Source organism: Microcebus murinus, chromosome 9, assembly GCF_040939455.1.
Source record: "Microcebus murinus isolate Inina chromosome 9, M.murinus_Inina_mat1.0, whole genome shotgun sequence".
In the NCBI taxonomy this organism is placed as follows: Eukaryota; Metazoa; Chordata; class Mammalia; order Primates; family Cheirogaleidae; genus Microcebus; species Microcebus murinus.
In genome coordinates, this window is record NC_134112.1 from 95,183,323 (window position 1) to 95,211,291 (window position 27,969).

At 36.0% G+C, this 27,969-nt stretch overlaps 2 protein-coding genes across 2 annotated transcripts in view; one reads left to right on the plus strand and one right to left on the minus strand.

Annotated features, from left to right (window-relative positions):
* Positions 1-27,969, plus strand: part of CNTNAP2 (contactin associated protein 2) — a 1,865,599-nt gene that overhangs the window by 555,405 nt on the left and 1,282,225 nt on the right. The window contains exon 2 of the mRNA XM_012768220.3: positions 6,421-6,531. Coding sequence (XP_012623674.2) covers positions 6,421-6,531 — 111 coding nt within the window. The remainder of the gene's footprint in view (positions 1-6,420; positions 6,532-27,969) is intronic.
* On the minus strand, positions 12,535-14,046 carry LOC142872944 (serine/threonine-protein kinase 26). The gene has a single exon (XM_076006689.1). It carries the CDS (start codon positions 13,973-13,975, stop codon positions 12,725-12,727), a length of 1,251 nt encoding a protein of 416 aa, XP_075862804.1. The 5' UTR covers positions 13,976-14,046; the 3' UTR covers positions 12,535-12,724.

Consider the following 27,969-nt stretch of genomic DNA (forward strand, 5'->3'; position numbering starts at 1 on the left):
TTGATTATAAGGAGTCGATGTTGCCTCTGAAAATCATGACTATCCACCCAGAAATAGTTATTAGATGTTAAGCTAAAAATAATTGGACCTCAACTATATTAAAAAATTATAAGAAATATTGAAAGAGAATTCATATTCCATTGCCCATACTTTCCATATGTTATTAAAGAAGAATACAATACTTGAAAATCAGATGATATAAATTACATTTAAACAAAATTTGGGTTCCAGACATGATTATACCTTTTTCACAAAGAGAGGTAATTTGGGTATGGGAGTTGTACACATAACATATTGAAATGATCAACATTTGTTCTTGTATTTTAATGGACTGCTAAAGTTCTGAAGTGAAAATATATGGTGCCTATCTTAGTAATGTTCATCAAGAAAGGGAGACAAAGCACCAAGCTTCTAATCATATCACAACAAATTCTTCCACAACCAGCTGCCCGAGTTTATGGGAGTAAAAAACAAATAGTGGGTGTGCTACAGCCATAAAGAAACAGATTGTGAACTCCTTTCTTTTCTTTTCCTCCCTCCCTTCCTCTCTCTCTCTCTTTCTTACTGAGAAAAACAAGGAATCATAGTCTTGGGGAAAAAGTCTTTGTAATATAGATGTGCTAGATCCCATAAAAGTCTTCTCTTGGTCAGAGTAATGCTACTAATAATTTATAAAGACCTCAATGGGACTACATTAATCTCAATAATTAGGAAACACCTGGGTCATGACTTCAGCTACTTTTTCATTCAAATCCTGAAACTGTCTGTTAGGCTAGACAAGAAATACCACTTTTTGTCCAAGGGGTTTCACACTGCCTTAGACGCAGTGTAACCACAAGCATCGTCTGTCTGGGAAGTCAGGCAAAGGGTCCCAGGGTGATATGATAACAAGCAGTAGTTTGGACACAGTAAATGTCAGGTAAATGTACAGGTAGGTGCATAGTCAGGTCAGTGAATAAAATAATTAGCAATTGTCAAGAACGTAGGTAAGCAGGCAGCATAGGGAAGTTGAGAAGCTGGAGGTAAGATAAGGTCCTGGAGCACTGAGATCGGAAACCAGAAATCACGGGAGACAGAAAATCTCATGAAGGAGCAGGCATAATACCTGGGGAGACAGAGAAGAGAAGTAGTACAACTGTTCACATTGTAATTCAAGGTAGTTTTAGTCATAAGGAGCAAAGTAAGAGCCTATTGATTGCAAGCAGAATGTGACTTTATGGGGAAGTCTTGCTGAGGCCTCTTGAATTTCTCCTGACTATGGAGAGGAACAGTCATAAAACCTGAGGCAGGTAAGCACGCAAGTGTAGGTAAAGTAGCTCCAGCTTCAGAAGGTAGGAATTGAATATGTACATAGGACATAGGGGGACCACTGAGTGATGCATTCAGTTGAGAATGTACTTTTCACAGTAGCTTTTTCCCTAATATGCAAATGAGGATGTTATTGCTAGAATTTCTGTCCAGATAGCACTGCTTGATTCTGGAATCCTTTGTGGTTTCTAACTGTTTTTTGTATTAGGCTTATATTACCAAGTAGGGATTAGAAAACATATTTTAAGTGCTGTGGTTTTTAAAAAAAATACCATTTCATGAAGAATTTCCAACATTATTTTTAATCAGAGACACATTCGAATGCCGTACTCTGATGTCAGTTTCATGTGTTCTGAAGTCCTTTGACCTTGCAAATTCCTGCTGATAACCATTGCTAATAACCAAGCCTCTCAACCATGCTCTTTTAGGTAAAGGGCAACAGCCATTTCACCTCTATTTGCCAGTAATTTCCTCTGTTGCAGCTTGAGTTAGTGCAGACTTCTTACAGCTAGTCTGCCTTCCTGATTGACTGAAATTGTGTGAAAATAAAACTCAAGGCCCATCTGCTCCTCTAGTTTTCATCCAAGATTCCCTGGAAGGGAAGTACATTGGAGACCAAATATTTGCCATAGCTGTGTGTGGCTGTAGTTTTGGAAGTTATCCCAGTATGGAAAAATACTATACTAAATAATACTAAATCTTTTCAGTGCTCATCTCTCTCTCTCTCTCCCCCTCTTCCTCTACTTTTTATTTCTCTCTCTCTCTTCCCCTCTGTCCCTCATTCTCTCTCTCCCCATCCCTCCCTCCTTTACCACTCTATAAAAATTCTAACTTTCTCCAGGGATTTTCCCAATGCCCTACTATTTAATGTCTGCAGAATATTGAGATACATGTTCAAGCGCAAGCAGCAAGCTGGCTCTTTAGGATGCGTAATGTGTAACAACCACTATTACAGTTGGAAATAAAAATGGGCAGTTCATCATTATCGTCAGTGTGGCAATGTGTGCACGCATGGAGTGCTGCTACAGACATCGCTGGGAAATTTGATACCCATCGTGGCCTCTGTGATGATGCTGAGGCTGTGTCCTCTTTCTAGAATGTTTTAAACTCTTTCTCTATCTATCTGGAGCCTCTCAATTCTTCAGGTTCCATTCATTGTTTGTATGTTACCCGGCACCATAAGTGATCATTAATCATTCTTATTCCTCAATACTTGGAAATATTTGTTATATCAAGCCTGTGGTTGGAAAACTTTTTGTGAAAGAGGTCAGATAGTAAATATTTTAGTTTTGCAGTCCATATGGCGTCTATTGCAACATTCTGCTGTTGTGGGAAAGCAGTCATGGGTAATATGCTAATGAATGAGTGTGAGTGTAGCTGAGCTCCGATAAAACTGTACTTAGCCAAAAGCAAGCTGCGAGCTGGGTTTGGCCTGCAGACCATAGTTTGCTGACTTCTGTGCTTGCCATTTCTTAAAGTTTTCAGAGCTTGAGAGAAACTTAGCTAAAGTTCTTCATATTATGTGTGTCATCCTTAGGAAAGGGGTTAATAGACATATTCAAGGTCACACGTTTATAATAGAGCCAGGCCTAACAGGAAACTCACTTGAACAACAGCCCTGTATTTTAGATTTATTTGTTACTTTAAGTATTTGATTATATTCTATTTGGCATTGAATTACAATTTTTTTTTTACTATTTTCTTGTTTCATGTTTAATTACTTTTTGTAAATTCATTTATTATTGCCCTTCATGGAGGAGTGGGTCACATATATTTTGTTTGCATTGCCTAAAGAGGTACAGCAATGAAATGCATAGAGTAAGATATCAATAACTATTTGTGATTAACATCCTCCAAAATAAAATGTAGTATTTTAGCCTTTTTCATATTTAATCTTATGATTATAGATTGTTTCAACTTAGAAGACTATGAGGTTGCCAAAACTTAAATTCTGATAATTTATAGTCGCTTTTAAAAAACATAAATATCTCATTCGCTCTTATCTCTGCTGATCCCAATTTTATTCTAATTATTCTGAGTAATTATACAATTTTCAAAATTTATTTTAATTTCTCAGATTTTAAAATTTATTTTCAACTGATTTTTAAAATTAGCAAAAATAATTTAAAATCTGATATTAAGATGATCAATTGGTTACGGAAGTCGATCGTTTTTAAATGTAATAGGGTAGGCTATCTTAGGGTTTTATAAACACTATATTTCAATTCTAAATTTAAATTAGCTAAAGGATCATTTGATTAATCATTTCCAATTTTATTTTAATAACTTTCACTGCAATGACATATGTGCATTGAATACATACTTTTAGGAAATGTGACTTTCATTATTTCAAGCTATCCCGGTTGAGTAGGTTTAGACTAGAAAGTTTCTCCCAGCGTGAGCCTCCTGATTTCTAATACAGCTCCCTTCCTCATTTTCTCACTACTCAGGTGGTACCTGGTCCAGGAGGCTTTCCTTGACAAGGCAGAACCAAACCACAACTCTCTCCACCCCCACCCACTCCCAAACTCCCTGCCCCTTGTCTCATAGTTAAGGTTCCTCCATAGTATTCATCACAACCACACCATACTGTAAATTTACATGGTTATTCTTAGTATGTTTCTCCTCACTCAAACATGAACTCCATAAAGAAAGGCCCTTATCCATTTCATCTGCTGCTGCACTTCAGTGCTGGGCACAGCAAGGCATTCGATGCATATTTGAAAGGATGGAAGGAAAATGAATGGATCTTAGCACATTCTTAATAGAATGGGAGCATTAGAAATAAGGCTTACTCCAGTTAAATGCAGAATTTATGTCAAAATTTATACTCAAAAGAATCAGAAAGTAGAAAAATCAAGAATGTATATTTGTGCTTATTTGCAGCTAAATAGAAAAGCACATTTTATCAATTAGTGTGGAATTCTTTATAGTGTTGTGAACTGATACTTTTAAAACAAATTTTGTGTTTATCTTTTTGTTCTTTTACATTTAACTTTCTGGGGAATATATTCATTCATACACACATGCCATATTTCCCAAAGGTACTTGCAATATAACTAAGAAAAATAAGAAATCTAGCAATATTATATGAAGATGGATTTGTTCATATAACTTCCAATTTGTACTTACTTGCGTAGTAACATAATAAATAATAATTCATTGCTCCAAAGTCATGAGGGACTAAGCTCCACTTAAGGGAATTTTCAAGAAAATGAGTTTATTGCTTCTATTATTAAAGTTTTTTTTCTGTTTATAAATTTTTCTGAGAGAGAAGTATTCTAGAATATGTACAGCAACCTTTTTTGTTTGTTTTATTAAACAAAGTTCTGAGAACTTGTAAACATTTTGGGGGAATTTAAGACCACCTCTCTAAAAATTAAGGTTGTAACATGTTGGACTTTGGTACTGTGCTTCTGTACTCTGAGATTTGTTGAGTTTACTTGGTTAAGTTTTTTGTTCATTCATTCATTCTACAAATGTTTTTAGAGTTTGTGCCAAGTGCCAGGCATTGTTCAGATCACTGCAGAGTAAGCATTAAGCAAACTGTCAATAAGCTTTATTCCCATGAAGCTTACAGTCTAGTGGGAGAGAGAGGCAGCCAAACAATTAAATGAGTCAAAACATAGCATGTCAGGGGGTGCTAAGTGCTATGAAGGAGAATAAAGCAGCTGTAAGTACAGAGACTCATGGCAGCAGATTGCTCTTTCAGCTGGGTGGACTAGCAGAGCTTGTCTGCAGTGGTGAAGATAATGTTGAGCAGACACCTGGGAGTAGACAGGAATGAGCCTTGTGTAGTACATGGGAAAGAAATTGCAAAGGCAGCAGTTAGGAGCAGGCTTGCCCTGAAGGGAGGAGGAGGAGGAGGCCATGGTGGATGGACAGAGATGGACAGGGCATGGGAAAGAGATGGGAACAGCGTGGTAGCCAGTGTAGGCTTTGAACAGTATTCCAAGTTGAGATCAGAAATCAGGAGACGTTTTACATACAGCAGCTACATTTCTGTTCTCATTTTTTAGAAAAGTATCCCTTTGGCTACTATGTGTAGAAGGACCACAGAGGAACCAGGGAAGACCCAGCATGGCTACTCAGTCTTTTACAATAGTCATCATTGGAAGCTGCTTGGGCCAAGTCTGTAGCTGTCGAGATGAGGAGCGTGGTAGGATTTGGAAAAATTCCAGTTTGAGAAGACACATCCTTCAATGCCATCTCCCAGAGAGGGTGGGGAGGCTGAGAAGAGATCCAAGAGTTGGGTCCTGGTCACTTTAACATTAGGGACATTTGGACATTAGGAAAATGAGAATGATCCATCAAAGGAATCAGAGAACAAGAGGCTAGTGAGAAAAGAGAGAAGAAATGTTAATGACATTATAAAAGCCAAGTGCAGAAGGTGTTACAAATAGAATTGAGGTATTTCCTGATTCCAGTGCAGTTGATTGGTTGAGTATGATGGGAACTGATTAGTTTTTCAGATGGTAATATTAAATACTTCTCAAGCTGGTGGTTATTTTATGTTCTCCCTTACTGACGCCTATTTCTTTTTATTTCAATTGTAGTAAGGACTCTTAGTATGAGATTTACCCTCTTCACAGATTTTTAAGTGCACAATACATTAAAAGCATACACATTAAAATATGTTATACACATTAGGTGTACAACAGGTACAATATTGGACATCAGATATCTGTTGGTTTTGCATGTTAGTTAGCAGCTCCCCAGTTTTTAGTGTTTAAACTTTGCTAAGTTTCCTTCTTGTCTTGCCTCCTCAAATCCGAATGTTTCTAATCCTCTATTCCTATAATGTATAAGTACGAAACATTTCCAGGAGATGCCAGATACCGAAGCTTGCTATGAAAGATTCTTAGATAACAGGTCTGAGTTTAGGTCCTTCAGCATCATGCACTTAGCTATAGCTAGACTCAAGAAAATCAAAAGCTTGTTTATATTGCTCCTATGATTTACTACAATTAGCACAATAGAGTTGCCTAAATTCAGATCATTTGTTAAATGTTTTAAGAGTTTTAAAGTTTGTACTATGTTCAATAATTATTTTATGCACCATATGCCAATCATTATTTAAAGATCTTTATCGAATCTCTCTTTTCTTTTCAGAAAAATGTGATGAACCACTGGTCTCTGGACTTTCCCATGTAGCTTTCAGCAGCTCTTCCTCCATGTCGGGCAGCTATTCTCCTGGCTACGCCAAGATCAACAAGCGGGGAGGTAAAGAAAATTGTGATTGCTTTGTCAATGCATGTGTTAGATAAGAATGTATTATATTTATGACTACATTTTAAAAGCACATATTATCACACAACAGATGTTAGCAGGCACCCAAAATTATTCTTGCCACTTCTATGAAAAGATCCCTAGAATACTATAAAACTCTTGTGTAGTTTCTCTTGGAGAATAATACAGGAAAATTTAGGCTGGAAGTGAGAGATGGTAAGTCAAAGTAGAAGAAATTTGAAGTTGCCTGTGGTAATAAATTTAAGAAGGCACAAACATTCTGAGTTAAGAGAACTCTAGTTATTTAGAAAATCATTTAGAAGTAAAAAATATATATATATGTTGACTCAATATATATACAGTGTATGAGGAAGAGCATTTTGTATTTACTGCATTTTTTCTTTTTACTAATTTATGAGCTTAGTTCCTATTGAAAATGCAGAATGAAAATATATGACCCTTTGCAATTTTTCCTCCAGTGCTTAGAATTTAGCTTTATTATAAAAACTGTACAAATATTAGACATGTGCAGCTTACAACCTGAGTTTGAAATTTTGAAGTCATTGTATCCATCAGTAAATGGTAATTTCAAAGTTGACAGCAATTCATTGAGAGTAAAAGAACATAATTAGGGACAGAAACATAAAACTATTTTGCTTCAAAGGAACAGTGATATAAATATTAATGAATGGCAACCTAAAAGGGGAAAAACAATATTTTCTTAGATAAGTATGAATCAACCAACAGGGTCCCATGATTTTTATCCAGTAAAAGCAGATATGATGGTTGCCAGGGACTGGGGTGGGTAAGGGAGGAGAAATGGGGAGATGTTGGTCAAAAGTTACACTGTTTCCATTGGGACAAATAAGTTCTGGAGATTTATGGTACAGCATGGTCACTATAGTTAATAATAATGTACTGTATACCTGAAAATTGCTAAAAGAGCAGATCTCAAATATTCTCACCACAAAATAATAGCTATATAGGTGATGGATATGTTAATTATCTAGAATTAATTATTTCACACTGTATACATACACCAAAACATCATGTTGTACACTGTAAATGTATACAATTTTTGCTTGTCAGTTATACCTTAGTAAAGCTGGGGAAAAATAGGAAATACGAAACCTTAAACTAATCTCAAACAACAGCCAATTCAAGAAATGACAAATAAAAGGGAATGACTGGAGGAAGGGAGAAAGGAAGAAGAAAGGACCAAAAACAAACAAAGGTGAAAAGATAGATCAGAGGTGAAAAGAGAAAATCTGAAAGAGGAAGAAAAACATAAATGAGGAGGAAAAAAAAATATTACATCATAAAAGAAAGGAGGTGTCAGATTTAGAAAGACTAAAATAGATAAGAAAATAGATAAGAAAAAGCTGGAATAATGTATACAGAGTAATACAACAAACTCACAGAAGTGTAAAGAGGTCTCAATCAGTAAAAAGACCTAATGGAAGAGAGAGAGACACAGGCAAAGGGCATAACTAACAAAATATAGTTTGATTTAATGTAGTATTAATTAGCTCATCTCTTTATAACCTGATATTCATTGGGCTATGGGCATGAGAGAGTTGGGTGAGTTACTATAATTATCAAAAATTCTACTTAAAGATGTTAAAGTAATGGAATTTTTAATTCATTCCTCTTCCATAAAAGTCACTGGAAACAACAACAAAATGAATACAGAGAGATAAACAGAAAACAAAGAACTGGCCATACCCAAATAATAATTATGATACAGACCTTTCCAGTACCAGGAGATCTGGAACAAACTATAAAAGAGAAAAGAGATACCACATACTCCTAGATGCCAAGAAGATGTAACATTCCCTAAAAGAAGTGCCATGATACTGAGAGATCTACAGCAACTGTAAGAAGTAGAAGAGGGTGCAGGAAATGTTACTTTAGAAAGTTTTGAGAGAAAATATAACAGGAGTATGACTTGCCTAGTCAATTTGGGCAAACCAGGTTATGTCAAGTGTACAGCACTTTAGGAATACAAATGACACAATGTAGCCAGCAATTAGATCATTGAAACTAAACTATGAAGAAACCATAGTTAAATGAGCAGTGTTCAGTAAGAACCCTTTTCACTCTAACACCATGACTAAACCATTTAAGAGCTGTAGTTGCAGGACAAAATATAAATGCTACGGGTGCAAAAATGTAAAAAATATCAAATTTTGGGAATTATATTTTTTTCGTTCTTACCTTTCAGAGCAGGAGGCCACTAGATATTGAAGGTTTAGATGCAAATTTATTTTGTCTTTGTTTTCTTTTCTAGGAATTAATGCCTCTTATCAAGAAACAATAGTTTTTTGTCCCCATTTAATTCTAGTAAAGCAATTTTTTATGTTTTATACAACATGTACAAAATGCCACTTTACATCACTTTACATCATACATGTACATATATGTATTTATGTACAAGATGCCACTTGACATCAACTTATCTATTCATATATGTAGAGTGAGATACCTGAAATTAGACTTCTAAAATGTTAACATTTTCTTTAAACCTGGATGGTGGGAATTGAGGAATGTCTTTATAGTAATTTTCTGTGTAGTTCTATAGAATATATATCTTTACATAGATGATAGATAGAATATATTTCCTAAAAAGATATTTCAAAGGTAAAAATATATAAAGCAAAATTATAGCTTCTTACTTGTTTGACCTGCAGTTTCTCTCTCTTTGACTATTGATATAATGGAGCGTCATACATTTAGATGAAATCACCATATTGGCGGAGGAGGTGTTGTGTATCCTACAGTACAGGTTTCGACTTCACTGCAGCCTGTTGTATCAACATTTGTTATGTGGGGAGCTTCAGTTACTTACTTTTTGGCTCCCAGAGACCACTTTTCTTGCCAGTGGTATGCTGTGCATAAAGGCATATGTATAACTCGTTCTCCCCCCTTCCACTGTCTCCCTAATTGTTTTGAACTGTGAGGTAATGAGCTCTACCATGTTTCCTTGAAAATAAGACAGGGTCTTATATTTATTTTTCCTCAAGAAGACACCCTAGGGCTTATTTTCAGGGGCTGTGTTATTTTCCCCTCAAAGCGTCAGCTTGCAGCATGCACAGGATGGCCGGGACCTGATAGGGGGAGCTGATCTTGTTGGTGGGGCTGCCTGCACCTTTCCAGTCACCTCTGGGACAGTAGCTGTCACGATGGGGCGATGAAATGCATGGGTTGTGCAGATATGCTGCGTAGCCACGCCATCACTAGGTCTTATTTTCCTGGTAGGGCTTATATTGCTCAAATGCTTAGAAATCCTGCTAGGGCTTATTTCATGGGTAGGTTTTATTTTCGGGGCAACACGGTATTTCTACCCTCATGCTCTTCTGGCTTTGCAGACAAGACACACCTGTAAGGTTAGCCTTAACTCTATTTGACCTCATCAGTGTGAGTCAAGGGAGCTAGCGTCAGAGAAAAGGGTTATATCATCTCTAAGAAAAATCAAAAAGAGATCACATAGTCATTTTCATAAACAAAACATTATTTTATTCCACTAGAAAGTTCATAGGCAAATGCTTTTGGGAGAGGAGACACAAAGTGTGAAATTTATGCTAAGATATAAGTGGCTAATAATCTGAATTGACAAAGAATAAATTTTTTTTTAGTATAGAATGATATTATATGTTTAAATGATAGATAAAAGCCGTTGAAAATTCCAGAAATTCCAAACAGTAAAAAAAGAATGCATACAAGGGAAGCCAAGAATCCTGGAGATACATTTTCTTAATTCACAAGTTGCATGAGTCATTTGATACATGTATTACATAAGCATCTGAAAGTGAGAAGATCATATACTAATACAGAAAATATAAGAAAGCAACGTTCTGTAATATTTATGCAAATGCAGAAAGAAACATTCAGTTGGGCATTATGTCGATAACCACTGGGTTCAAGTTTTATTATTTACTGAAATGATATTCCTCAAATTCATTTTGGAAATAGAGTAGATAAATAGAAAAGCAGGGTATAAACGCAAATACACATTCAGATGATAGACCGCCAGGCATTTATAAAAGTGAGTTTAGTTTTTGGGTCCCTGCAAACCAAATCTGTCTGCTGCAATCTTGATGTCAGGGAGCAGCACATGGCAAACCTGGTGAGAAATGTGACATTTAAATGAAATATCCACGTGTAAGTCTATTAACATCATGTCTTTTGGAGCCCACTTTTAGTTTGTTGTTGTTATTTTGTAACAATGTTTTATTCCTGTGATCTGTATTCTGTTTCATTTCCACATTCCTAACACCTTAAAGGATTTCCAATATTGTGTCATTCTGAGTCAGTGGCAATTTGCTGTATTACTCTTTCCAAAGTTAGCACAGATATTAAACCTTTGAGAGTTTTGTATGAAGTATCCACTACCTTAAATTTTTTTTTTGACCATGAAATTTAAATACTTATTTTTAAAAACCCCAAAACACTGGAATACGTATGCTTCACCTAGAAACAGTTTACAGGACTAATAACTATAATGAATAAACAATAAAATTTGTATTTGGGATACAATTGTGTTGTGAAATTTCAAATAAGCAATTTATAAATTTGTTGCTTTTACTTTTATAAAAATATTCATTTAAATCCATGATATGCGTTGCAAAATTAATTTCCAGAACTCTACAGTTTATAAACTGTAATTGAGTTGCAGTTACATAGCAGGTGAAAAATTTAACTGAACCATTACTTCAAAATACAATACATTAAAAGTAATTTTTACAGCATAGGCACCAATTAAAACAATTTTCTTAACATATGACACCACAATAACTTTCTCAAGTATCTATATTATGTTTTTTTTTTTTAAAAAAAGAGGATGTGATGGCCACTTAGACTAAAATCTGTATTCTTTACCTGAAGAACACCTTTCTTCTAATATTTGGCAATTATTCAGATAAAAAAATGAATTGTGCAAAAGCCAAATTGTGCAGATCAAAACAATAAAACATTAACTATCAAAACTAACTAATATCAATAATTCTACAACTACTGAAATATAGCCCCAGTTCAGAACTTAGGAAGGCATAATATATATATTGGGCTTAAAAGGAAAAGGTATTACCCACTTAATAGTACCATAAATATAAGTGAAAATTAACTGTACAATCTAACTTATGTTCGAATGGACAGAAATCATCTTGTACTGTGGTTATTTTCATATGAACTAGAAAATACTCATTTAAATACTCTTTGAAAAATGAACAAATGATGCTTATGGACTAATAATTATGAAGAATAAGACTGCATAAATAGTTTATAGGATAATTCACTACCATGAAAAAATATGCTGGTGTAAGTTATATTTATACCTGTTGATCAGGTATTTAATCACATGACAATCAGCTTTTTTTTAAAGCTCTCCAAATCCAAGCATATAGTATGGTGAAGATTTAAAACACGAAGCCAGACTAATTCCTCCAGTATCACCAACAAAATCTATCTTTGGCTAAATGATCTTGCTTGAAATTTCTAACCATGTTAAATAAGGATTAATTGCCTCTTCTATTTAAAAGATAAGGTCAATACTGCACACCAAGAGGTACCTCTGTTGCTACATGTTGCCTATAAATGCTTCAAACACAGGGCTCTCAAATGTGATTATCATTGAGCTGCCTGGAATATCATACCAACTTGGTAGATGAGTCAATACTTTTATAGATTTCATTTTGAAGAGCTTATTAAAAACTTCAGTTTTAAGAAGATACAACTTATTTTCACTTCCCCACCAATAGTCATTTTTAGAATATGCTTATGTTTTTAAAAAAGCTTTTCGAAGCTTGATAATTTACAAAGTTGGATATTTGGGATGACTTTGAAAGACCTGTATGTTTCATGAGTGTACAGTTAACTAAAGAACAAAACATGAAAGGTATTCATCCTAGAAACTTAAGAAATAATGATACCTAAAAGCAAAACTGTATCTCAACATTTACTAGAATACAGGCGAAACTATAGCATTAAAAGTTACTCCTTACAAAATAATCTCTTTAAAATATAAAATGACAAACACCATCACAAAATAGTCAAATGGCTTCTTCTAAATCTTCAATGTTGCAAAGATCCAAAAGGCACATGGAGCTCACGAGCTAAGCATTGTTAAGCTTGAAATAGCTTTGGTGGGTTTCTCTGGGTTCATATGAAACAGAAGCCAATAATAAGTTTCTTAGGAAGATTCATCTGCTGAACACTTTTGAAATTTTTCAATTAATTTCTTCACCATTTTATCTGTGATGCCAGGACAGGCAGCTTCAGCCACAGCAATACTTTTCTCAAGTTCTTCAATTGCCTGATTCCTTCTAGCATTATTCTCATCCTGCTGTTTAAGCTCAGCAAATGCAGGTGTGATTATCATTGACAAACAGCTCAGGGTTTGCACCAGATCTTGCTCTGCGCCATTCTGTAGTTTCTTTGGATCAGGCTTCTTTCGCACAGTGGTAAAGCTCCATTCAGGATGAGTATTATTTTCCCTGCTGGTGGATTCCGAATCAGAGCCCTCGGAATCAGATTCATCATCACTGTGCCCTTCTGCCTTCCATCTCTTAAATCGATCTATCAGTTCGGTCAGATAAGAAGTCGTCTTTGAATTTTTTACAATGAATTTGTGTTTCAGAAGTTCTTTAGCTGTAGGATGAAATGATGGATCTTTGTTCAGGCAAGCATCAATAAACTCTTTAAAAGACTTAGTAAAGTCTCCAATAAGAGTTGGAGGATTGTTTCTTGGAATAAGAAACAGAACTCGCATTGGACGCATATCGGAGTTAGGTGGCTCTCCCTTGGCTAGTTCAATAGCAGTAATTCCCAATGACCAAATGTCAGCTTTTGAGTCATAAGCTGACTGTTGAATAACTTCAGGAGCCATCCAAAATGGAGTTCCCACAAAGGTATTTCTTTTAATTTGTGTATCTGTCAGCTGGCCAGCAACTCCAAAGTCAGCAAGTTTAACATCTCCTTGTTCTGAGAGCAAGACGTTGGCAGCTTTTATGTCTCGGTGAATTTTCTTCTCTGAATGCAGATAGTCCAGACCTTTCAAAATTTCCTTTAGCATGGTAGCGATCCGGAACTCATCAAATGGACCAGCTCGAAGAAGATCCAGTGCTGAACCACCACCCAGGTATTCCATTATTATCCATACTTTAGAACCCTTTAAATATGACCCATAGTATTTTGTTACATATGAGCTGTCACACTGACTCAAAACAGTTATTTCTTGCTGAATGTCTTCTATTTCATCTTCGGCTTCCTCAAGGTCTATGATTTTAGTAGCAACCACTTGCTGAGTGGGGTTATCAATTCCTTTGAAAACTTCTCCAAATGAGCCTTTCCCAGTGCGTTCTAATTTTGTGAACAGTTCTTCTGGATCAGCTATATTATTCTGCATCCCAGGCACTTGGACGGCCACCGGTGAGTGGGCCATGAAGGCGACTGCTTCTCCGCACTGCTTCTGCAGCGGTGGCGCCTTGGGTTCGGACTGGCTCCTCTTCTGGGGGTAGCTCGCTGCCCTCCCAAGCTTTTCAATCTGGGCCTTTCTGGCGCCTGCCCGCCGTTGTGGCCGCTGCCTCCGCTGCTGCTCCTCTTCCTGAATGCCCGGCGCTGCGTGTGGCAGTGGCTGGGACCTGGGCTCGAGTGATCACTACCTTAAATTTATATAGCACGTTACAAATTATAAAATGCTTTCATAGCTAAACTCTCAATCTTCATAACAACCTTGTTAGAAAGAATGGCAAATTAGAGATGCCAGTCAATTCTTCTGCCAAACTTTCGACCTTTTACTTCAAATGCCTTTTGTAGAAATCATCCTTTTTCCGCTGCCAGAAGGACGGCCATTCTACCCCATGGTCCTCTTTCCCCTCCACTACCCACAGATACTTAGAGAAAACACCTGATCTAAAGTGACGCTGTTAGAGTCTGTCTGGTTTATTGGTTATGTGACATAGATTTGGGAATGGAGAGGAATGTTGGGGAAACTACAACCAGCCATGTGTGAACAGGACAATGAGAGAAAAGTGAAGCAGGTGCAGAAGTGAAGGCACAGACCACGGGGACCTAAATGAAGCAGGAGGGATGGAGTTGCTAGTTTCATTCCTGGTCTCTTTCAGGTCTCTGCTTCCAGGGTGCCAAGATCTCTGGATGCATTTTCCACTTGAATTCCTGAAATATTCCTTCCTGTTTCTAACAATCACCTTCTCTTGGCTGAGCTCATTTGAGTACGTTTTTCTTCCTAGTTACTTAAAAAAACTCCCGATTTTTTTAAAAAAAAACAGTTATTATTTTTTCCATTTTATATAATAAACCAAAAAACACATTAATGAGGTGTCTATACTTTAGATTCTAAAATGGCATAGCCAGGGAGCAATGTGCAGGGACAAGAACACAAATCCATGTCTTGTACTCAAACCCGACACTCTTCGTATTCGATTATACCTGATGAAGCAATATCAGTACTGACTTTTTGAATTAGCCCAGAGATAGAACTTAGGCTGAGTAAGGTTGAAGGTTTGAGTCAAGTTTGATTTATGCTTATACAGCTGGAAAAAACCCAATTGTGAAATCTCAGAGTTTCTTAACAAATGCAGAGCTTTGAATAATTTTCTTTCTTTTTACCTTCCTGCCACCTACATTTACTTGGTATCTCCTTCAATGTTTGCTGCTCTCTAAGAAACATTTTCTTTTAGGTTTGCTTCTTAAATAATTTCTTGAATAATTTTTAAGAATGTGCCATCTTCTCTATTAAACCAAAGGGCAGAATGTTGTGGGGTGGTGTTATTTTCATGTTATATATCCTTTATTTTTTTCAGCAAGGGAAACAGATTACATCTATAGGCCACATAATTAATGATCACTCCTGGGAAGAATATTCGCATAACAGATATGAGAAAGACTGCTGGAATAGATGTCTTCATGTCCACAATTGTATCTTAACGAGAACTGCAGTCTTTACCTTTCCTTAAAATACAGCAGTGAAGTTCATAATTGCCACCATGCCTTGATGCTATAATTTGCTCAAATCATCGCTTTAAGCTGGCGTCATTTTCTGCTTCCTATTGGATATTTAGTAATTAGCATGACACCAGCCTCTTCTCTAGTTCACACTTCATGTACATGCGCAATTCCATGCACACATTGGATGTGGGACTGCCTCTTGTAGGCTCCTATGTGGCTCAGCAAACAGTCTTACATAACTCTGCCCAGAAAGGTCTGTTCCTGCTAATCGTGGAAAGTAAATTTCTCCCCCTTTATTCTACTGTCAATTATCTTGTCCCTTAGTTACATTTAACGCTTTCCTTTCCTCTGCTTTCTATTCTCTTTCCCCTTTTCAGCTTTAAAGATTAAAGGGGTCTGTCATGACTCATTAAACCAGAACTGTAGCTGATATACTAGGGATTAGAAAAGCAACCACAATGCTTCCATGAGGACGTGTCCCTCTTTGTGGCAGTAATGGCTCCCGCTGGTGCTCTTCTGCTGTCTCTAGTCCCTGAAGTATTCCTCTGCTACATATGACCCACTCATGACAGCCAGAATGAGCAGGTTAGGCAGTATTCTTAACCTTCATTAGGAAGCTCTTCCCTTAGACTATGATATCAAGGCTTAAATGATGATACATACTAAAGTTCCCAATGGGCGAGCTTCTGTCCTGTTTTTGCAGCTTCCTTCCCGCTATTTTTCCTCTTTCCCTTCTCTAGACCTTCCCATTTTGTATTTTTCTTCATCTACTCCTTTTCCTACTTTCTGATAATTCTTTATTGCTTAAGTATGAATTAATTGGTGCAGTGCTACCTCTCTTAGGAACATTTGTCTTTTAAGAGCAGATCCTTGAGAGCAGAAAAATTCAGAGGACTGAATTTCTAATGTACCATTTCAGAATATTTGACATTCCTATTTTGGCTGGCTATACTTCTTCATGTCTGAATTACTCTCCCGAACACTTCTGCTGATTATGTCTGCTCTAGGGCAATGCTGAGCAGTGGAAAGAGAATGACTCGTATTCATGCATAACTGGGTTCAGGACTGAGTCAACCAAGAATGAGTATGGTATTAGTCAATTTTTTTAAACTTTCTGCTTCTCGGTTTCCTGATTTTTATGGTTACTGTATAATTTATTATCTAGATCAGGAATTTTTGACAGGAAGAGAGTACAATTAATAATCACATCAGGGTAATCTTAGAAGTATTGTCCCTTTATATTTTAACATGAAATCGATTATGCAGTGTAGCAGACTTGTGAAGATCAAAAGAAATACTTTACATAAACTATATGGCATTTAAATATTAGAATCTTTCCCATCAATTACTCCCAACTCCTGAAAACAATACGACAGATATCAACATTTTAAAGCAAGGATTAAATGAAATACCCTTGTCATTTACAAAAGAAATGCCTCCCTAAATAGTTAATATTAGAATTTGTGTATTTGCTGATGTGTGTGCATTTCCCCCACTATCATTTAAGACCGAATATTATCATAATAATGAAAAGATCAACAAAATAACATTTTAAATAATTTTAATTACTCTTACATACTCAGATTACTACTTATATTAACTTAAATGTTCCCTAGGTATTTTCATCTTAAACCCCTTTCAATTCAAATAAAAGACATTGTGCCAGTGATTATTAGGTGTTGTTTTGTTCTTATATTAATATCATTTGAATTAGATCTTTTAGAATCTATAGATTTTATAAAAACTATTACTTGTTAGTTTTATGATCCTCATATAAGACAAAAATTTGTTTTAGATATTAAGGAAAATAAAAGGTATCACTTTTTTCCTTCTCAGACCTATAAATTCTGGCTATATCTTTGAAAAACAACTTTTAAATGATTTCTTCTTAGAGTCTCATAATCTATAGGTACCTTGCCAATTGAATGAGAGTTGCCATCTAACTTATATTGTAAATTTCAATTCATTCTTTTTACTTTAATTCTCAAATATAAATGAAAATTTGTCTTCACTGGGAGCTTTATAAAATTAAGCATGAAATATATAAAATACTTGTATTATTGATACATGTTAACAATAATAGAATGTTAGAAGCATATTCACCAGGCAATGAATGACTCATATATTTTGTTTGGGCATGCCTTTTTAATTTAAAAATAATATTACTATCTTTCTTCCATTGCATCCAATTTCAAAATGTTGAAATTTCAACATCTTGTTTTTGTTTTCCCCATGGAAACTGCACTAAGTTTTTGTAGCATTTCCCATATAGCAGTGTCTCCCCAATGCCTGATGTTAATATGTGCTATGAACACACACATGTACACACATTTCCACAGTCCATCTAGCCTTGGCAAATACTGGGTTCTGTGGTCTTCCTTTGGAAAATCACAGACCCTCTTTATCATGGAGTAAGTTTACAGCCAGCAGAATATACTCGCACTTTGGGAGATGCTTCTATAAAATTCAGCAAAACACTGTGTACATTGAGGGTTTTAAATGGGGTTCATTTAATATGCTTAGAAGTATAGTTGTGTCCCCTGGGTTCATTACTGTGGTTTCAAAATACTAATTGTAAAGGCTCTTTAATAATATGATGATGATTTTTTGTTTAGTAGAGTGAACTAGATTCATTGGAGGAAAATAATTTTTAGATTTTGGACATTTGAAGAATGTTTTAGTTAATTATTTTTAGGAAGTTGCTATTTTCCTATTTGTCTATTAAATTCTAATTATCTTAATATTTGTCACTGAGAGAATCATGAGCTGGCTTAGGACCAGTGCTGTGATACTGATCACTGCTACCATCTTTCAAGTGGCTCTGGGATATTAATTGTCAAACACTCTCCTTATATCGCACCATTAAAAGCTGATTATCTAAAAGAGGAGACATCTGTGAATAGTCGATTTATGATAATATGTTTGTAATTTCACTTAAAGCACAATATTGAAAACCATTCTATTTTGGCACTTGCCCTGTAAAGTTTAGGGTATATGGAGTTGGGATAATTACATCCATATCTTTAGCAAAAAAATATATTTAAATAAACATTTATTTTGAGAAGATTGAAGAATAAATATATCTTTTCAGGTTTGTTGATATGGATCTAGATTTTCCTTTTACCATAGGAGGCATCTTGGGTCATTTCCTACCTTTGTGCATTTGCCAAATTACTTCATTTCTGTAAAGAGAAACTTTGAATAGGTGATATCTGGGACCCTGTAATCTCTGAACTCTTGTGCCTCAAAGCCAACATTGATCAAAATTTCCTGGCCTTGGCCTGATGGGCAGATTCTTAGTGGTCTGGACCACATCTCCCTCTGTGCATAGAGATCTTTTCTATTAAATAACTTGGAAAATAGCCCAGACAATCAGGGAAAAATCTTTATCAAATAAAATTTTTACACGTTGAATTTTTCTTTCTAAACCATTCCAGAATATATACCAATGGCATAATGGCATGTTTTAGAGAATAAACTTTCAATATTCCTTTGCTATTTGCTAATTTTATTTATAGAGAGGCTTCAGTATTTTTTACATTTCAAACAAGAATGGGGAAAATGTATGTGAATGATTTGTACCTTATCAGAAACACTCATTTTTAAAATAGAATTCTTTACACAATCTCAAAACACTTTAGTGAAGTATCATGCACATGTTCGACTCTCAAAAAATCTTTTCTGAATGAATGAACACATATATTGAATATTATTTATTGCATATATTATCCTACCAATTTTAAACTTTAAATGCACATTTCTTCTATGTAGAAATGATTTGTTAAATCAAGCATATAAGTATTCACTAATATTTTTCTTGTTCCAAAAATGTATCTCACAGTTGTTTAGATGCTGTTGTAGCCAATAGGAGACCAGACTGCACTGGAGAAAGAGTAAGAATAACCAACACAGTTACTATCATTTATAAATTAAATCTCATTTTTTTAAAACAAACATTCAAAATAATTACAAAAAGTGTCCTGGTACCAGTGTTCTTCTAACGCTTCCAATATTGTAGAAAAGGGACCATCTGGATAATGATGTTGATTTAATAAAACATGCCCCTCTCATCTCAGGATATTTTTTTCATATATGAGGCCTTAAACTTGTGAATGCTGTTAGGAACCAGAACATCTGCTATTAGTCCTTACCACTGTGTCTGGCCTTCAAGGAATACATTCTGTGTCCCAGTTGCAGCAGTGTGGCCTTTGAGAAGAAAGGCAGGCCAGGAACAAGGAGGGCAGGTCCACAAGTGGCTGTCTGGGAAGCTCACGTCAGCTGGTCCGTGAGCAGCACTGAACAGGGTTTATTCATTAGACAAGGTTAGGGCACAAACAACTGCACGTGTCAGGAATGTACTTTGAACCTTAAAATTACAATTCCTCTATACTAAATGAATACTCTCTATTCTTCAGTATCTACTCTCCTGTGATTAGAGGAAGTTCCATGCTTTTGTGACTCTTTGCTTCTTTTCTTTATTTTATTTATCAGAACAAAAAACAAGCCAAATTATTTCCAAAAAGCAATTGGAAGGATTTAATCTAATAATGGCTCTATTAGCAGCCTGGTTAGGTCATGCTTATTAGAATGAATAGACCCTTGTCTTAATACTCTTAGCAAATTAATGACATTTTTTTCACACATTTTCCTTTGGAAAGAATTAAGAACAATAAAATTGCTTTCTCTTTTATACTCATGCCTTCCAAAACTAATTCTAAAAATATTGTCACTAATAACAATTCAAAGCAGTCTAGACTTTGTTAGATGCCTTTTCTGTACTCTGAAAATGAGCAATCAACATTGTTTACTCATCCCCTTGCTTTAAAACCAAGATATATGTTTGACATGAATATTGCTGACAATAAACCATGACATTTAAGATAGTCTGTTTTTATTGTTCTTGCCTCTTTAACATTAAAATGTAAACACAAAGTGTAGAAAGCTTTATTCTCCAGGTTTTCACCTAAAGATCACTTTTATTTTAGTTTTTTCTTAGCTATTTTTATTTTCTTAGCAGTGTAAGGAATTCACATTTTTATTTAGCTCTGTTTTCATTCTCAGAGGCTTCTGGAATTTACTTCTTTTGTATCTGTTTTCTGCTTTAAAGTTGGTGGGCAAGGCTGTGAGTAGGAGGTTCCTTGTTTGAATTATGTCTGTTACCTCCATATCACCAGACATCTGAAACCAGGAAAGCTATTCTGCCTCCTGGGTGAATTACTTTGTAGATTTGTGCCTGAACACAGGTATAAAGGATGCATATAGGAATAACATTGATCGGGTGTCGGGCAGGTGGGAGGGGGGAGAAGGGTATGGGTATATACAAACATAATGAGTGAGATGTGCAACATTTAGGGGATGGTCATGCTGGAAGCTCTGACTCGAGGGGGTGAGGGGGGGCATGGGCAATATATGTAACCTTAACATTTGTACCCCCATAATATGCTGAAATAATTTTAAAAAATGCATAATTAAGCATGTTCTATAATTTTACCTAGTCAGTTTCTGGCGCACATGTATTTGAATGGATGCTTGAGTTTCATTTGTTTGTTTATTTTGTTAGTTTGTGTTTTCAATCCTATGCTTAGACCACCAGAGGATCCTTATACGATCTACCGTTAAGGCGATGAAAAGCATTACTGATTCCTCTACTCTTCCTCCCCGAGTGTTCTCGAGAGAGGACGTGGAAACCACATGCTTCTGTGGTTTATATGCTTCTGCAGTATTAGACTCATAAGAGGTTTCCAGAGATTTTCTTTTTACACTTTGATAAGGCCATGTGTTCCCATGGAGCAGGGGTCCTCAAACTTTTTAAACAGGGGGCCAGTTCACTGTCTCTCAGACCGTTGGAGGGCCGTTGGAGAGTGCGGCATGTGCACTGTGGGCCCGGGACCAGTTGACTGCTAAGCAGGACAGGCAGCGGTGGCAAAAACACCCGGCAGACCAGATAAGTGTCATCTGCGGGCCGCATGTGGCACGCAGGCCATAGTTTGAGGACCCTTGCCATGGAGTCATATAGGGTTCCCAGAGGCAGGCGATTAAACTTCCTCCAAAGGGGGAAGAATGCAGAGCAGAAACGATGACCTCTTCCTCACTGTGGAAGGGCTAGCAGTCACAGAAATCATGTCCCACGAAGCCCAGAATACCAGAGGGTGTCACCACTGCCCCGACTACATCTATATATCCCTGATCCTTCCACATACCTTACAATCAAACTGTATTAAATTATAAGCGGTTCCCAACAGGCTCCATATTTTTTATCAGATAGATCATTCTTCCATACATAGCATCAACATTTTGAAGCTTCCTTGTCCTTCAGTAGTGAGATGAGGTGTCCCTTCCCACAAAGTCATTATTGACGGCTAGGCGAGGTTGCTCTTCTTGGTCGTTTCAAGGATCCCCATGTTTTCTATCTCAGAACTTACTATACAGGATTATATTGTAGATCTATTTGTCCGACCCCACGAGACTGGGTGATTGTTACCTGAAGCAAAACCTATGTCCCACGTATTTGTGAATATTCAGTATCTAGAATGGTGTCAAGGACAGAGTGGATTCTCACAGATGTTGAAGTAAAATGCTTGCATGTGCACATTATTTTTTTTATCTGATCCTTACAAAAAACCCTAGGAAGAAATTTAGAAATAACACAACTCAGTGTTATGGATAAGAAAACTGAGATTCAAAAAAGTTTAGGTTCTTGCCTGAGGTCACAGCTAACAGAAACCAGATTTAAAGCATTTGAAATGAAGTCTTCTGACTTTAAAATTATCTACTTTTCTATTCTCCACATGTCTTCCCTGTCTACATGAGAGCTTTCCTTTAGGAAAAATTGGCATAATATTTGAGTTGGTTATAGGGCATAGCTAAAGTTTTCCCACTGGTGTTTTAGAACACAAAAGACACTCTTTTATTTCTGAGAAGGATATACTGACTATATTTTCATTGAGAATTCCATTTGTGACTTCTTTTCATGTTTTCTATAGTTTAAATAATCAGAAACTAAAAGATTCTGTTTAAACTATTTTCATATAATGAGGTATTTTTGAAAAGCATATTTTTCCCCTACCAAAAATCCAGCCAAATCCAGACCTCTTCAGTATTACTTTTGAATTTATATTATGTGAGGTGTAAGCAAAAAAGACGTCACTGTACTTGAAATATTATATATGTGAGAATAGCAAAGATCAGAACGAAACAATGAGACCAACATTCTGTCTTCCAGAGAAGAATTGAAATAAGGAAAAACTACTGATGTCCAGCACCAGTGTGCTGGAATCTGACAGAAGCAATATTTTTGTAAGTCGCTAACACTCTTATTATTCAAAACACACATGGAGAAAAAGCAGTAAGTCAGTGCAAAGCGAAAGGAAATGTAGAACAGGAATAAAACTCAACCACAAAATGGAAAGTGTCTGAGATCTACTAGGTACGCCATAAACTGGATCTACATTGAGTTTGAGATGGGAGTAAAGTGGTATTAATAATACCAATACCCTACTGTGTGATCATTATCATTGAATGCTTTCTTCCATTCCAAACAAAGGATTCAGTGTTGTTACAATTTCCCTTCTACTTGTTATTGTTTAGTAGAATGACTATACTTCGTAGAAAACTATAGCGACTCCCAAGGGAATTTATTCCATTTTTCCCCAAAACTTCTTTATATCAGGCATTGGACAAAGTAGAGCAAAGAAAAAGAACCATTTGACCAAGTCTTTCAAAGTTGTTATTATTTATCTTCTCTGCATATAATTTAAGACTTAATCATTGATGATGGAAAATAATTTTCTAAAGAGAATTTTAAAGAAGCATAAGATGCCTTTGGTTTTCAATGTGCACTGTTGTACTTGGATTTCTTCAATTGAGAAAGAAAAAATGGAAACCATCTATTTGTATTTTGAACAACAAACAGTGATTATTGGTTTCATGCCAAAAGGAAGAGCACAAACCTAAGCATCAGATAGGAGAAAATGAGAGAGGTTGTGTAACCTGCCACCAGCCTAAATTCCTCCCCAAATATGAGTTTTAGGCTCTCAAAAGGTGGCCATCCAGACTTGAGAGGAAGCACCCAGGTGGCAAAGTTTTAAGGATGTTTATTAGACACATCCAAACAATGCTATTCCCACAAAAATACTGCCTTATCTGCATTATTTGGTCAGTGATTTCCACACAGGGGTCTGGAGACAGGCTTTGGGTACTTCAATGTTTAATTCAGCATTCTGTGGTTCCCAGTAAGGAGAAGAGTGAGTGGACAGGCCCCAGATGCCAACAAGGACTTTGTGCCCCTCGCAGCAGGGGGAAGGAAAACAGAGCAGAGAAGGCATGCTGTCAGTGAGTAAAACAGAGAGAAAGAATGCTGGCTGGCGTTTTGTTACAGTTTCACATGAATGTATTTTGAACTCTTTGGAACTTTCCTATTGATATGACATACATTTGGAAATAATCAGTTCTCCTTAGCAATTTATCAACGATAGGGGAAGGTTTCACTAAGGAGAGATAAACAGGAAGGATGTTTTATCAACAGCCAGAAATATGTTAATCAGCTTCTGGCATGCCAACAATTTAAATTCAAATAGATTTCTCACTAAGCTTGAAATCTAAAACCCTGTGATTCTGTTCTTGTTTATTGAATTAATCTATATTTAAGGTTCCTTTGTTCTCAATTCATAAGAATTCCCCCACCACCACCACCATTTTTTTTTCCTTTGTTGCAATGGTTTAGCTGGAATAGAAAAAAAAATGGGAGGTTGATCTCTTCAGAAGTACTGAAGTATTATCTGTGCTACTTTATACCTAACAGTGAAAACAACGGATGGCAGAAATGGGGAAATAAAAACCCTGTTGCTGAATGAGAATTCTACATCTCCCTGCAGTACGGAATAGTACAGTTATTCATGTTTCAGGCACCTCAATTAGACATTCATTATTCATAAGCACTTATGCAACTCTGAGTTATTCAGGCTGGAAGAGAACATTAGCAATCTTTCTATTTCTTTTTCTGTATTATATGACATCTTGTATCTAAAATGAGGAACAAAAAAAAAAAAAAGCTTAAAAATATAGTCTAGGGCATGTAAATCTAAACTTTACATTTTATATGAAATGACCCAAACAAAACAAGGCCGACCTAGTATAGTTGGCTATGTCTTGTCAAAGAAGCAATCTCAACAAATAGGCTAGGACCGATTCTATTAGTGTGGTAATAGGATCTAAGACACCAACATTGATTTCTTCAACCATCGTCTTCTCAAATAGTTCTAATGTACAATGATGCAGGTCAAGACCTGGAAAGGCCTAATGGACAAGATAAAGTACCAAAATAAGACTTGAAATGTTGCTCAGATTAGAGAGGATGAGGGAGTCCAGTCACTTAATAAATGTACATTTAGCTGAGCACGTACCACCACTAATGGTACTTTTGCATGTGGGATTAAAACTTCTGAAAAGTTGGCAAGGGAACTTTTTAGAGACTCTGAGATGGGGTCATCATAAGCAAAGGTATTGTTTATCTACAGCACATTTGTGAGTGCACCAAGCCCCAAATTGGGCAAATGTTTAAGTGGCATCTGAGTATAAATCAGAATAAAATAGGCACTTATCTCACTTGATCAGGGGATTATTTTCTTATTGGGGCATCAGTAATTTAACAAATATTTATTTACTGTCTACTTTGTGTTCTGAACACATTATAGTGTGTTAGCATTGTCTGGTAAAATATAAAGTGAACCATATTGTAAACTTGAATTATCTAATATCTATCTTAACAAAGTAAGAAGAAATATGTGAAATACATTTTATGACATATTTTACTTAACCTAATATATTAAAATATTGTCATCATATTTGTATGGATCAAATATGATCCATGCAAAAAGTATCAGTTTCATATTTTTCATTTTTCATAGTAAATTTTAAAAATCTTGTGTGTATTTTACACTTATAGCATATCTCAATTCCAAAGCAAAATTTCCATTAGAAATATTTAATCTGTACTTAGATTTTATAACATTTATGGTTGAAAACCTAGAGTCACATTGCCAAGTTGCTCCCAAAATACTTAAGTGTTCTCCAATAAATGGAGTATCTGTTTTGAAATATAAATTTAAACTATTTAAAATAAGAAAGATTTAGTTCTTCAGTCTTTCAGACATGTGGTAGTCTCTTGCCACATGCCAAGTGCTCAGTAGACACAAATGTTGGTCAACCTAGGTATCTGGGAATATTGGCTCAGGATTGGCAGTGCATAACAACATGCAGTGACACTGAGCTTTGGAGAGAGTCAGGACTCAGTTACAGCCAGTTGGCAGCTGGGAGACAATACTTGGGGGGTTCAGGAGGAGGCTATGTGCTTAATGTCAATCTATAGGGCAACCCCATTTCATCAGGAAAGGAGATAATGGCAGAGGCAGGAATGGGGGTAGCTGTTATTTAGCACTGGAAATTCTTCAGAGAAGTCCATGGTTTGGGGGTTTCTCCTGGGTGTCTGAGATGTTGCATCCAGTCCTAGTACCAGCCTTGGGCAGCTGTGGGAGCCAGGGACCAAGTGCAACCATTGGCCCACCATTGGATTTTCACAGCAGGAGGGATATTAGGTAGTGTGCTTTTGTAGCTAATGAAGAATAGGTAGCATGTGGATCACAACTCTGAAACCTTAATGGAAAACTACTCCTATATGTCCACTTAGGTGTTGATCTGTTAATACCACTTTGCTGGTGAGTGCATGTGATGCTTGTTTTTTCATTCTTGAGATACTTCACTTAGTAGAATGCGTTCTAGCTCTATCCAGGAATATACAAGAGGTACTATATCACCATTGTTTCTTAAAGCTGAATAGTATTCCATGGTATACATATACCACATTTTATTAATCCACTCATGAATTGATGGGCACTTGGGTTGTTTCCACAGCTTTGCAATTGTGAATTGTGCTGCTATAAACATTCGAATGCAGTTGTCTTTTACATAAAATGACTTTTGATCTTTTGGGTAGATGCCCAGTAACATTTATCGAGTGTCTGGAGGGTGGGAGCGGGGAGGAGGGGATGGGTATATACAACCACAACGAGTGAGGAGATGTGCAACATTTGGGGGATGGACACGCTTGAAGCTCTTACTCGAGGGGGGAGGGGGACATGGGCAATATATGTAACCTTAACACTTGTACCCCCATAATACACTAAAATAAAAAAAAAAAAGGAAAACTACTTTCAGGTAAGAAATTCTTTGTATTACTTAAGAAGGCAAAGGCCTTAGAACATGTTTTTTCTTTCTTTTTCAGAACATGGTTATAAAATTACTGATGTTTCTTGAGATTGTGTTGGGGTATGCTCAGCCAAAACTCTGTCACCAGTTCCTAGAGACAGATGCTGCTGGGGTGAGGAGCTAGGATGCACACCCCTTCTGATGGAACCACATAGACTCATAGTGTTAGAATGACTCTCTCTCTCTGAAGACTGAACTAAATGCCTTTGGATAGTCTGCTGCATGGGCTGAACTCTAACAATATGTATTTGGAGTAATTATTCTGGCTTAGGCTAAGCCTGATACCTATGTAGAGATAATATTACATCCACACATCCAAAGGTTATACACAATCTTCTGTTTAGTACCATAGTAAAAAAGTCTATCCAAATCATTGCCTATGCATAATTTCTATTAAATTAACAGGGATTGATGATTAGAAGGTGACAGAAGGACATTATTTAATAATTACAGGAGAATGCATTCTTTAGCAAGGATAATGTACCTCATTAAAAATAAAAGTCGTTCAATTATTCCTCTACTGAAAAGTATAGGAATCATAAATAACATGGCTCTAGAGGATATCAGTTGTGATTTAAAGTCTCAGAATAAAGATTAAAGTATTAATAGTCATAGAGTAGATATGATTTTGCAGAGGTGGAAACTTATATACAGATAATTTTCACAAGTTGTCAGTCGTAAGTACTGAAGCCAGGATTAAAAAACTGAAATCTACCTAACTGTGTTCTTCCACCATGAGGTATTACCCTATACTATGAAATGCCCCAAAGCTTCTCTAATAAACTACAGGTAACCAAAAGTTTTATATCAATTGTTCATCTAGAGAAATAACAGAGTACTTCAAAGTGGCAAAAATCTATTCCAAGTATCATTTTCACATGCAAACAGCAAAAAAAAGTGATGTTTGAAAATATCTATTTTAAAGAATTTAATAGTGTAGACTTTTATTAACTCTATCAATTATATAATACCTTATATATTTATCAAGTTCTGCTCTAAAATGCAGCATCTCTGAATATGACCTATAGCTTTATGTGTTAAAAACAGGATAGTCAGAGAAAGTAGAAAGCAAGGGCACTCATTGCCTTTGAAGAGTTATCAGTGCAAATTTTAAAGAAAAATAAATTCTAATCATAGGCATAATGTAAGTATATGAATATAACTATTTTTCCCTAAAATCCGAACCTTGATGATAAAATATAAGTC